Source organism: Coturnix japonica, chromosome 1 (assembly GCF_054131305.1).
Source record: "Coturnix japonica strain WE chromosome 1, WE-NBRP24, whole genome shotgun sequence".
NCBI classification, from domain to species: Eukaryota; Metazoa; Chordata; class Aves; order Galliformes; family Phasianidae; genus Coturnix; species Coturnix japonica.
This window is the reverse complement of record NC_140663.1, coordinates 100,761,993-100,775,470: the sequence shown is the minus strand read 5'-3', so window position 1 is coordinate 100,775,470 and position 13,478 is coordinate 100,761,993. Positions and strand designations below refer to the sequence as shown.

Sequence of the window (13,478 nt, the reverse complement as noted above, 5' to 3'; positions counted from 1 at the left end):
GGACACAGTTTGATTAAAACATCATACTTGTTACTGCAAACTCTTGCCAACTGGAATCATGCACAGTGTGCTACACAAATAAGTTTATAAAAACTAATTAGGAGAGGCAGACACACAGGACAGCAACAGTACTGAGGCATGCACTTAATTTCAGCTTTATTTTAGTGAATCAGATCATAGAGAAGGGCAGAAAAAGTAACAACATATTATTTCCCCCCGATTTTTGTTTTATTTTTAATCCTACTGCTTATACTTTGGATATCTAGTTCTTTAGCTGCCACTCCATTAACAATGCCTGACAAGTACATTATGTACTTCCAAGGTGGAGCTATACTGCAAAGAAGAGATTTGTTTTATCCAGCACGTACGCTACACTTGGCCTTCTTAGGTAGACTGAATGGATCCTACTCTCCTACCAGCGCTTCAGATGTTAAACTGCAAGATAACAAATGCCTGTAAGAACAGAACAGGTCAACTTCCAAAAGAGGCATCACATTTGTAAACATCACAGCCAGACCACTATGGGGAAAGTACAAAGCTTCTGTAAGAACAGTTAAACATCCTCACCAGTTCCTCCAGAACAAGCAGATGTCTTAGATCACAGGGTGCTTTGAGGAATGTTTCCTTTGGACTCGATACCAGGTGCAGGAGCCTGGGGCTTGTTCTCTCCCTGAGCCACAGTTACGCCAAAAAGAACTGTCTGTGGGGCTGTGCCATGAACTGGGTCAGAAAAATGACTCATGAGATAAGTAACTTGACAAAGAAGGGGGAAAAAAAGATTATTTATAACCTGGATGGCTTTCCAGAGCAGTTAGCCACATGGCCTCACAAAACAACCTTCCTTGAAGAATTGACACGGACAGAGAAATAGCACAGATGGAAGAACCAGCTGGGGTTGGGAAGGAAGGTTGCTGTAAAATACATGGAAACACTATTTTAGAAACATATATATATGTTTCACCTCCAGCTTTCATTGTGCCACGGGGCAGGTTCTACCATTTTTCAGCAAGTGCTCCAATGCTAACTGAAGCCAACGCAAGAAGTGCCAGAGTGAGGTTCAATCAACTGTGGAAGGATTTCTACTGCCAGTAATGAAAGCCCAAACCAGCTAATATGCTCAAATTTACATAGGTTGACATAAGGTGAAGAAAGTTGTTTTTTAAATGAATCGTGTAAGAGGTTGTTGTCACAAAATAGTTTCTCCTGCTCTATTTTTAATTGGTACAGATATTAAGAGAACTGGAGCTCAGAGTCCTGGATGATTTTAGAGAATCATGAGTAACTTTGTATGCCGTTTGTTTCTCTAGGCTGTATCGTTCTATTGTATTAGTAACACAGAATCACTAACACTGAAAAAGACCTCTAGGATCAGCCTGTCACACCATGCCCACCTCTTTCTGGGTGATTAGAGAGAGCAACAAGGTCTCCCATTTCTCTGGAGTCAATAATCCCAGTTCCCGCAGCTGCACCCCATCAGACTTGTGCTCCTGATCCTTCAGAGCTTCACTGCCCTTCTCCCAGCACACTTCAGGGCCTCCATGTCTTTCTTGTAGTGAAGGGCCATAACATGAATGTAAAGCCCCAGTTCTTGCTTCAGATGCACAATTCAGGACAATCTTTGGACACTATAAACAGAAAATGTTCTTTTAAGAGTTGATTTTCTCAGCCTCTGATCTCTAACAAAAACAAGGGTTGGCCAGTAAATACATTTCCTATTGTTATTCTGTAAAGGCCTTTGATTGATTCATCCTTCTTCTGACTCATATAATTGATGCTATAGAAGTAGGTTTTGAAAAGCAGAATGAGCAGGCATCTTAAATAAGAGATACTCCTATTCCTACTCTTTCCCTGTACAATACTTGGTACATTTGACTACATCATTCAAAACAAAAGATTATAAAAAAGCCTGAAACTTTTCTTTGCCATGGCATCAGATAATCATTAGAAACACATTTACAATGGTTTTGATCTCAGCACATGCAAGCAAATTCTATCTGTGTCCGAACAACACAGTTGGAGACTATCCTTAAACACCACAGAAATCACTGGCTATGCTGGCCAGAGTTGTTTTACCATTTCTTCTTATGATAAAGAAGGAACTAAAACCACAGGCCTACTATCTGTGGAAGAGAATCACTGAGGACTGGTCCAAGAAGCATGAGAATCACCTGTCTTTATTAAAACCTTAAGAGGCAGCTATTTCCATTCTTCATAAATAGAACAAAAAGAAACAACAAAACCACTGACCAAATTTCCAAAGGCTCTCATTCTGTACTAGAGGAGCTGTTATGGTGGCGTCATACAGGGCAGGGAAAACAATTTCAGATGCCAGACCCAAACAAAGCGTGGTATTTCTCCATGCTTTTAGTTCCATCTCCAATGTAAACAGATATGGAAAAGGAAGTCAAGAACCAAATCATAACAGAGACAACATTATGTCAAATTCTGTGAGCATTAGGGCAGATCAAAAGCAAGCAAACAAACAAAAAAGATCGTCATCATGTTCCATTTGCATTATCAAACACACAGTAAGAAAACAAACTATGAGATTTGGCTGTGATTGCTACTTACACATCAACAAAAATCCACAGGCTCTGGCTTGCAGACAGTATTATTGAGCCCAATGGACCAAATGTGAATGCCCACTGCCCACATCAAATCAGCTGAGATCTTCTCTTGTGTTTTCCTTGTCCTTTCAAACTTCTTTGGAAACTTACAGGAGCCCAAAAGACCGAACATACAGCCTGAAATACTCATTCACAAGAGCTGATTTTCTGATGGGTGTCCCATATAAATCTCATATCTACCTACTGACAGAGATGTTCCTGGTGACCATGATGAGGTACATCTGCAGAACAGAAACACATTCATACTTGTGTATTTACTCTGTGGTTTGAGGAGGCCTCTCACTCTCTGCTTGCCAGCACCACAGCCTCTGCTTATTGTCATATTTACCCACATTCCTTCCTACCTGGAAGGTCAAGTAGGAAAGGGGAGTCAAATTATATTTGAGATTATCAAACAAGAGATCAGTCTGGGGAAGAAAATACCTACAGTAAAATAACACAGAATGTTGTGTCTTGTGGTGAATATGTATATTTTTATTTCCTATCAGAAAAATTATGACAAATTAAGTAGGAGACATATTCTTGGATTAAAACAAGTTACGTCACTAACAATAGCAACTCCCTAACACTCATTTTACCACTTTTCACCTCCTAAATACTGGAAAACCTAAAGCTTTTCCTGATACTAAAGCCACTCAGGTAACTTAGGACTACTTTAAGAGCAACACAGAATCACCTTCACAAATTTCAAAGGTAAATAAAATCATGCAAGCAAAAGCTCCCGAATCTTTTGATACAATAATTCAAATCATAGCTGAGGACAATTCACCTCTCTGGGAAGTTATAGAATACTCTGAGTTGTAAGAGAACTACAGGGATCATGGAGCGCAACTCCAGACTCCACACAGCTCAATGTCTGAGAGCACTGTCCAGACACTCCTTGAACTCTGGCACTAGGGGCCATTCCCACAACTCTGGACAGCCTGTTCCATGCCCATTGCCCTGTGGTGCAGCCCCTTTCCCTGACCCCCAGTTGCCCTTCCCCTGACACAGCTCCATGCCGTTCCTTTGGGCTCCATCACTGTCCCTATGAGGAGCTGCAGCCACCATGAGGCCTCAGCTCAGCTCCTCTGCTCTGGACTGAGTAAACCAAGGGGCCTCAGCCACTCCTGGTACATCTTGTCCTCCAGACCCTTCCCCATCTTTGTAGCTCTCCTTCAGACAGAAAGTTTCTGCAACACACTGCAAACAGCAGGCAAATCCAAGGCTGGGTTTCTTCTTGGATGCTGCTGTCCAAATGCAAATTCCTGAATTGTCCTTGTCATGATTTCAGCCCAGCAGACAGCATGCATCCACATGCATGCACATGTATATATATATATATCTGCATACACTTTACTGGCAAACTGATAGCTTCCTGATAAGCTCAGAAGAAAACCTAATTTTTCTCAGAAGACCAAAGGAAAAGAGAGGAGAGTTGTTTTTTCCTCCACCCCAGCAACTTTAGTGCTACACACCAAGGAACAACACACAGCGTAATTCTGACAATCTCCCATGCAGAACCAGCTCTAAGTCACTTTTTAACTACCATCGTAACTAATTGTGCCATAGTCCAGGAGCTAAAGACACTTTCAAGGACCAACTTATATGACTTAAGTCATACAGAGGCTCATACGCCAGAATAAGTCTGAGTAACAGAGCAGTAAGGAGATCCTCTAAGCCAAAACTGAAAAGAAGACAACAGTTGAAAAGCCTCATGATTTCTGGAATAAGGGTTGCAAGCATGAGTCTCCACATACAAAGATTTCCCTACTATATGTTGATTTCCCGTGTACATCAACCCGAGCATGTATTAATTTTCAGAAGACATGTTTATCATAGCTGGCTGCTGCTGCTAAGGGGCTGTAGAGGGCTGGCTGGTAGACAAGGGGGGCTATTGTCCCACTCTGCTCTGATCTTGTGAGACTCCACCCGGAGTACTGCATCCAGGCCTGGGGCCCCCAGCACAAGAAGGAATGAGTTCAGATGAGGCTATGAAGATAATCCAAGGTCTGGAGCACCTCTTCTATAAAGACAGGCGGAGAAAAGTGGGCTTATTCAGCCTTGGAGAAGAAAGGGCTCACTGGAGACCTCATTGTGAGCTTCCAGTCCTTGAAGGGAGATTACAAACCAGAGGGAAATCAACTTTTTACATGGGTAGACAGGAATTACTTTAAACTAGAAGTTAGACGTCAGAGGGAAATTCTTCCCCAGAGGGCAGTGAGGCGCTGGCACAGCTGCCCATAGAAGCTGTGGTGCCCCATCCCTGGAGGTTCAAGGCCAGGTTGGATGGGGCCCTGGGCAGCCTGAGCTGGTGGGGGGCAGCCCTGCCCATGGCTGGGTTTGGGGCAGGTGGGCTTTGAGCTCCTTTCCAACCAAAACCATTCTGTGACTCTATGATGCATGGCTTGTTGCAGGCCTGGTCTCAAACACATCATATATCAGCACAGACCATCGCTGGTGCCTAGTCAAGTGAGATTACAGCACCGTTTACTAAGCACAGATAACCCGTGTCACAAGACTGTATTATAGCAATGAGATTTTTCAACAGCAAGCTTCGTGCAACCCCATCAGTGCAAGGGTCTCTTTATGGTAAGCAGTCAGATTGTATCACGAAGGCATTTCACAAGCCACGTACCAAAGCTCACCCCAGAGCACACTAACTGCCACCAGACCTTAGCAAGAAGCCGGGCATATGACCATCATAAAGGACAAAATTCACCTGAACCCACACAAGCCATTTAGTGAATGGCCACGGAGGGGCGAAGCTCAGCCAAACTCGGCCACTGCGGGGCTCACCCCCCGGCCAGCACAGGTCTCAACGCGAGACCCCACATGTGCTCCCGCAGCCGCCCACCAGCGGCACCCGCAGCGAGGAGCTCGACCGTCCCCTGACCTTACCCACCGCCCTGGGCAGGACGAGGCCGCCCCGCAGCCTCCCGCCCCGCGCAGCGCTCACCCACCTGCAGGGGAAAGGTGGCCGCCTTGTTGCCCACGTAGCCTCGCACGACGTGGCTCTGGATGGACAGCACCCGGCACTCTCGCTCCGGCTCCATGCTTACAGCTCCGCCGCCAGCCCGCGCTGGGCCGACGCGGCGGCGGCGCCGGGAGCAGCAGAAGCGGCAGCGGGAGGCGGGGCGCGGGCGTCACGCGTTCGCCCGCCCCTCCTGTCACCTTCCGCGGGGGAAGGAGGCGGGGAGCGCGGCTGTCAGCTGGTAGGTGCGGCCGCCTAAGGGCCGAGATGGCGGCGCCGGCGGTGGTCCGCTGTGCGCGGCTGTCAGCTCCGGCTGCCCGCCCAGTGTCAGCCGGCCGCCTCCTCCTCCTCCTGCGGCGTTGTGACACGCCTCGGCCGTGATCACCCAGTCCAACCGCCAGCCCACCCCCACCATGCCCACTGCCCATGTGTCTTGGTGCCACATCCACGCTGCTCTTGAACACCTCTAGGGGCAGCGACTCCACCACCTCTCTGGGCAGCCTGTGACACTGTCTCACCACTCCTGAGGAGAAATGGTTCCTAATGTCCAACCTGAACCTCCCCTGGCAAAACTTGAAGCCATTCCCTTTTATCCGATCTGTTATCTGGGAGAAGAGGCCAACCCCTACCTTGTCACAGCCTCCTTTCAGGTGATTGTACAGAGTGATAATGTCTCCCTTGAGCCTCCTCTTCTCCTGACTGAACAATCCCAGTTCCCTCAGGCACTCCAGATCCCTCACAGCTTCATTCTCCTTCTCTGGACACAATCCAGAGCCTCAACGTGTTTCTTGTAGTGAACAATTCGAACATAGCATGTCCCACCTGTCCCACAGCTCCTCAGGCACCCAGAAGATGCTGTGAAGCCACCAACACCATCCACAGCCACACAAACGGCTCTGCAATGGCCCACCAGCTTGCTGCACTCTCAGGCCACACGGCTTGCCAACAGATTTTGAGGTGAATGCAATTGTATGTTATTGACACACACACAGGATCCCTTCAGAGTGCTGTCAAAGAGTAAAAGATGTTTTGGCTGGCAAGTGCTGCAATACATCAGGACTCTGCTGAGATAGGACTTGATAAAATGCCTGGGAGCTTCATCTTCTTCTGGCCATTTGTCATTACTGACCAACGCGGGCACAGTCAAAGATCATGTCACAAGGAGAAATCATACCTGATGTCTCTTGTTCTTCTTAGTGGACAGCTTTAAATTGAGTCTGAATTGAAATATCATTTCTCAGAAATATTACATTATATTTCCTCATGTTATCTAGTGGTAAATGAAGGGCCACTCCATTCCTTTCTCTGTCATCAACTATGTAGTCTCTGTTTCCAGCAATCACTCTTAAACTACCATCTTTTTTTTCCCCCTCTATTTTCTCTCCTGCTTCTCCTCCTTGTCCCATTCCCACCTGTACTCTCAACAACAACATATCAGACCCTGTTCCCTCTGTGCTCAAACCAGGTCGCTGACTGGTGTCTGTGTTACCCTAAGGCGAAAACGAGGATAAAGAGAGGTTCCAGCTTCCATTTGCTGTGCCAATATGAGGTAGGAGACTTGAGGAGCAAGATTGTCAAGTAAAGTCTGCTTTCATGAACTCTGAAGAGCTTAAGGCAATACTTGTCACAGACCATAGACCATCAGATTTTTTTTTTCCTCTCAAAGGCTTACAGAACTGCGTTAGAATTTGAGCTGCTTTTCCTAAGTGGAACAAAATAAACATTCTTGACATGAAAGCATCATCTTTCCCCAAGTAAGCAACCCAAGACTTCAAAGCATAAGGTGACAACTTATTTAAATTAAAAAAAGAGGAAGGTGTCTTCTGCCTTTTTCCAGCTTTATGGGCAATTGTTGGAAGGCAGATGCTGTTCTTTTTTTCTGCTTTTTCTCCCTTCCCCAGCACTAGAGTATATTCCTTTGGGGCACAACTTGAATAACATTGGTTGCACTGTATTGCTGGAACAGACAGGGCTTCTCAGGAGGCAGCTGTGCACTGACATTTCTGGATTGTTTCTACCCTTTTAGAGTCTGCCCTGACTGTATAGTTCCCTTCCTGATAGTGATATACTCTCCACAGAAGGTGCCAGGAAGTGCTCTGGTGTTTACAGCTGTTTGTTCTAAAAACAGCCTGAGCGCCTCTGACATTCACACTGGAGCAAGTTCCTCCCCCAAGAAGTAAAGTAATCCTCATGCATTTATTAAAGCCTGACCGTGGGTTTTGTATGGCAGCTATTTGACCGTGTGGGCAAAGCAAGGGATATCCCTATGCCTGGGGATGTCTGAAATAGCAGAGCACAGCTGACACCAGACTGCTTGAACACGTGAGCAGGGGAACTATGGTGAGGGTAGCAGTGCTGAAGCCCTCAGTAGGAAGGCAGGGAGTCTGCAGATGCAGAGCTCTGCTTTCCCCTGCAGCTGCTGACAGTGTTTCTTACAGGGGAACAAACACATTCTGTTTCTCCAGGCAAATGGAGAAACCCTTTCTATGCAGGATTACTGCAATCTTCTTAATATTCTGAAAGGAGTCTTCCAGCCTCCTAACAGTCTTTATGCTTATCCAGGAGGAGTAGCTGAAACCTCCCTTTGTGCTCTAAGCAATGTATGTATATGTAGAGGATTAAGCAGTGGATCTTGCATGCGCAATCAAACGTAAGCAAGGGGATGACTCAACAGCAGCTGAATATCAAGCACCACGATTTTTCAGAATATGGGTGAATTTATGCATCTATACACGAAAGAAGTTGCCACAAGCAAAGCAGAGCCTACAAATCAGTTCTCATTCCCCTCTAGAAAGCAGTTCATCTAAGAGATTACAGTGAATAACCAGTTTAGCATGAGACAACAGTGTCACAGTATTGCACTGAAGGTAATCAACTTCTAGACTGCACAAACAGAAATGCAGTCTGCAAGACATATAAAGTAATCCTGCATCATATTCAGCCTTCATAGGGTCTCTGGTTGAGCACTGTCAATGTTGATGCACAACCTTAAGAGGAAATTTTTTCTGTATCATAATGAAAGGGCAACCCCAGTAACAACCCACCAATACATGTAACACACAGCTACAAAGATGAAGGGGATAAAAGTATGTCCATCGTGGAGGGCTTAATTCCATTAGGCTGAGGATTGTGAAAAGCACAAGGAGAAATTGCTTTGGAAGATGGCTTTTAAGAAGCCTTCAAGGCAGTGGGTTGGCCAAGCACAGAACACCATAACCCTAAAAAAACTGTATTTAAGATACTGCTTTTTTCTGGTCACTTGAATGTTAGCTAAGACATGATTGTAAAGTAGCAGTTTACTATTAGGATAAATTCCTTCCCAGCAAGAGCAGTGCTGCAGTGGCACAGGCTGCCCAGGGAGGTGGTGCAGTCACCATCCCTGGAGGTGTTCAAGAGCCTTGTGGATGTGGCACTGAGGGACGTGGGCAGTGGGCATGGTGGGATGGGCTACTGGTTGGACTGGGTGATCTTAGTGGCCTTTTCCAACCTTAATGATTCTATGATTATGATAGTAACAATAAAATATTAGCCAGCATTTGACTTAAGAGAGTTATTCTTGTTTCACTTGGCTTATATGAAAATGATTAATGTACTCGGAAGTTGTCAATAAACGGCAGGAAAGCTGTTTTCTCAGTGCAAGAAAACAGATGATTGAAAATTGATTTTGCCATCAGACCTGTTCTGCATGGTGAAATTAGAATGGCCATGCCAGAGCATTTCACAGTGCTCCCATCTCCAATATAAAAAGAGCAGCAGCCAAGGCTGCTTTGCAGAAACCTCACATGATGTTAAGCCTGCAAACCAACAGGGCTGAGATGCATTCACCTTTGGTGAAAAAACAGCCTGCAGAAAAATTATCACTGATTTGCAGAAACTCAATATATTCTGATTCTTTTTACAAAAAAATATCATTCCAATGGGGCATGAGGGAGGAGAACGTGAAACATCTCAGCTCTATATGCCAGGTTCAGCCTTGCAATCCTGATGTGAACTTGTGTATCGATCAAAGTGAGTGGAATAAATACACCAATGACCGAATGTCACAGTGGGAGATGGGCCAGCAATAACAGTTTTCTTTAAAATAACCACTGTCACAAGATAAACAAAGTTCAGGACTGTGTAGTGTGGGATCCTTGATCCTCAGCCTCACCTCCATCAGAAAGATAAGGCTAAAAATACTCCTTTCTTAAAACAAAAGCAATGCAAGATCACTTTGCTGTGAAACTCTCAGCTGAAACACCCCTTGTATTGGTACGGTTCCCACTAACTGGACATGAATATTTCCATAGGTGCTGTTGCTCACACATTTTGTTTCCAGCGTCCAAATAAGTAACACCATTGTGGAGTTAATCAAAGGGAAGCAGAAGGCCTCCTTCAGTTTGCTAAGAGAGCTGCGGTGCTGAGGTTCAGCTTGCAGTTTTAACCCGGATGCTCATGCTTGTGCCTCCAGCATCAAATCTGAATGTTCTTGTCACCTGTTACATGATGTTGGTGAAAAGTAACTCCCGTTATTAGGCGTTTACTCTCAGTTACGTCTCTTTAGTGCTTGTGTAATGATTCACAGAATCAGAATCATTAAGGTTGGAAAAGACCACTAAGATAATCCAGTCTAACCATCAGCCCATCCTCACCATGCCCTCAGCCCATGGCCCTCAGTGCCACATGCTTTAACACCTCCAGGGATGGTGGCTCCACCACCTCCCTGGGCAGCCTGTGCCACTGCATCACTGCTCTTTTGGAGAATAAATGTTTCCTAATAGCCAACCTGAACATCCTCAGATAGAACTTGAAGCCATTCCCTCTTGGCTCACCACTGTTACATGGGAGAAGAGGCCGACCCCCACCTCACTACAATGATCTCATTCACCAGGGTTAAAGATGTAACAGAGTAAATGCACACGGCTCTCTGCCAACCACTAGCAAGCATATTTGCAGCAAGCAGTGAGGTAGGACAAGCAATCAGCTATGGTGCAATACACTACAACATGTGGTCACAGCAATGCACACAAATGATTTCATTCTGCTTTTAATCCAAAAATAAGGAAGAAAAAAAAAAAAAAAAAAAAGCTGTTATTTCATTGCTTTGAATGGTTTGATTTCATAGGCATTTCCATACCTGATTTTTAATATTTAACCTTGAAGCTGCCACACTATGTAAATGTGTTTTATAAAACATGGCAGCAGCTGGAAAGAACGGGGCCTTTCCCGGCAGCAGGAATAAGGCTGGCAGTCATGATCTGCCTCTCTCAGCAGCTTGTCCTGTCTGTGTATTGCATCACGTGTTGTCCTTGTGCAGTCATGAGTCACTTGCTTCGTATCTCACTGCATCCTGGGGAGCAGTATTTCTTCCCTGGGGGAAATGTGCACATGCAGCAGTGAGAAGCCAGGCCACCACTGTGCTCTAAGCACAACAGATTTGCATTTCAGTTCAAGCTGCAGGGAAAGGAATACATGGGATGTTGACTAATACTGCGTCTGTTTTTAGTCCTGTTACCTGGGTAATGGTAATTTCACTTTGTTCTTTTCCTCCAGCTATTACAAAAGGTTTCCTACTTTAATTTAACCTTTAAAAGTCTGAATGAAACCCAGTCAGTCTGCAGTCGAACTACCTAGTTCTTCCAGCTAGCACTGGTTCAATAGCAAGGTGGTGGTAATAGAGGGCTGGTTTTAGGAGTATGAGAGATGTTAGTTCTGTTCTAAGCTGGAAACCCCTTTCTAATTTGCCTGTGTGATCAAGGGACATTTCTCAACACTATTTTAGCTTTCATCATTGTGTCTTCCAGCAACCACTATTCTACATATTTTTTGGAACTGAAGATAAACCTAGATTCAAAAAAGCAAACATGCAATATAAAGGCAGCTCCCCACTCCCCAACTCTAGGAGGAGAAAAAGGAAGGGTCAGCGGCAGGTGCACAGGTGAGAGTAATTCAGCTGTGCTCCCGGAAGGGGTGGAGCTTGACTCCACTTCCTCTAGACCTCATTTAAAGGCTGACCACCACTAAGACAGCATCTCCCTTGGAGGTTGCTCTTTGGTGGATGTTGCCTCAGCATTTCCTAGTGAAGGCATCCACATTGGTGAGTTTTTCCTTATAAATAACCTTTGAATATCTGCTATCATCATTCCACTTCATATTCAGCAAAAACTCTTGTATCATATGCAAGCTCTAAACATGCCAATGGTCAACTGCAAATTTCTGCACCTGGTGTTTGTATTTTTTTTTTTTTTCTTTGGAACCATTCTGTGTTCGCTTGAATCAGAAATTCATCTTTTCCCCCAAGGAGCTCATTCACTGTGTCCCAAAGCGAGTGCATGCAGGGAGCAATCAGGAACTTCCTGCTCTTGGCAAAGTGACAGTATTGGAGTCCAGGCCCTCAAAAGCCAGCTTTGCAGCCTGTGAACAGCAAACATTTTCTTCTTGTCTTTCCATAAAGAGCTCCTGAGTATCTAAGGAATAAACACTGGGCACACTCTCCTTTCTGTCAGTCTATGTGGAGCCAGTGCAAACCTCATGAATGATTCTTGTTCTTCCTTTCAATGGGGTTAATGACAGAAAGACTAGAGGGTTTTCTTTTCAGAAATTATTCCATGGCAGGACTCTGCAGAGACAAGTACACATGGCAGATTGTACAAGCAGTACAAAAGTTTCAGCCTTCATTTTATGGCAAATATGTCCCAGATGCTTACCATGGCGCCAAGGCCTATGGGTATGTAGCTGCAGGCTGGAACAAGATTGCTCCCTAAATTAAAGGGCTGTGGGATTCAGCTCCCTGCGGGAGCCCAGTTCTTGGCACTTCTACTTCCTTTCCACAAATCTGGATCAAAGAGGAAGCGTTTAATCCGGGGTTCTGTTCAAACACACATTACTTTGTAAAGAACAAAGTTCCCTCGGTGAGAGCAATTTCAGGATTGTATCATTTCCTAAGCAGGATCACGGAGCATGGTTAAGATGGGAGTCCAACCAAGCCTCGATCAAACTAACATCTTCAAAAGGAGAAGCACTAAGAAATGGTGCGCTCAAAAATCTTACTGGACTTTGGGGAGCAGTCCTCCTTTATAAAAATTATTGTTATTTGTTTCTGACTCTGTCTGCTAATTTTTGTGTTGAATATGGCATTCAGTGCCTGGTTAGCCTTGTGAGCCTTCATGGAAGGTCAGGCAGAGGGAGAAACACTATCAGCTTCTCAGTAACAAACACTGCAGGAATGCTAACAGGAGGCAGTTTCCAAGATTGCGGAACTTCTACACGCTGTCAAAAATGCACAGTGAGCAGAATTCAAACCTTGCAGGGCTTTGCTGTTATTCTGCAAGGCAAACATCTGGAGGACATGTGAACAAGTGCAATTTAGCCTATGGCCTGTTACAGCACATTACATGTACCTCGTGGAACAATGTGAAATGCTAAAGGTTAAGCCACTAGAACTTTTCTTTGCTCCTCCAGCAATCGGGAGCTGGATGCCAACCCATTCTGTACAGGTATGTAGCAGTCCCAAAAGTGGTGTTTCCACAATGGGATGGTTTGCTGGCCAGTGGTACCGCATAGGCCTGTGATAAGGTCCGGGCCCTGGCTGGTACTGAACCGCTCCTGATTACAGTTGAATTAAGGGCAGCAGCCTTACCTATTCTCGTATGTGACTCTATGGCCTTACAGACAGCCTGGTGAATTGTAGCTGCTATCCACTTTATGACAATTCCAAAGGTCAGCAGTTCAAGATGTGCAAACATGTGTACATTATCACAGCCTCACTCACTCCTAACTGTGTCAAAGTCTTCACCAGAACTGGTTACTCACGCAAGAGAAAAAAGCACTACACACGCAAGAACAACTTCTTTGTACTTTCAAGCAGGTCCCAAGACACTACCCTCCCATTTCCATCTACAAACTTACCCGAAACATAA

General features: G+C 45.1%; 1 protein-coding gene across 1 annotated transcript in view; it reads right to left on the bottom strand.

The window, feature by feature from the left end:
• Positions 1-5,727, bottom strand: part of PDXK (pyridoxal kinase) — a 43,167-nt gene extending 37,440 nt beyond the window's left edge. The window contains exon 1 of the mRNA XM_015883765.3: positions 5,570-5,727. Within this exon, the coding sequence (XP_015739251.1) occupies positions 5,570-5,662 (93 nt within the window). The 5' untranslated portion in view covers positions 5,663-5,727. The remainder of the gene's footprint in view (positions 1-5,569) is intronic.
• Positions 5,728-13,478: the final 7,751 nt, after the last annotated feature.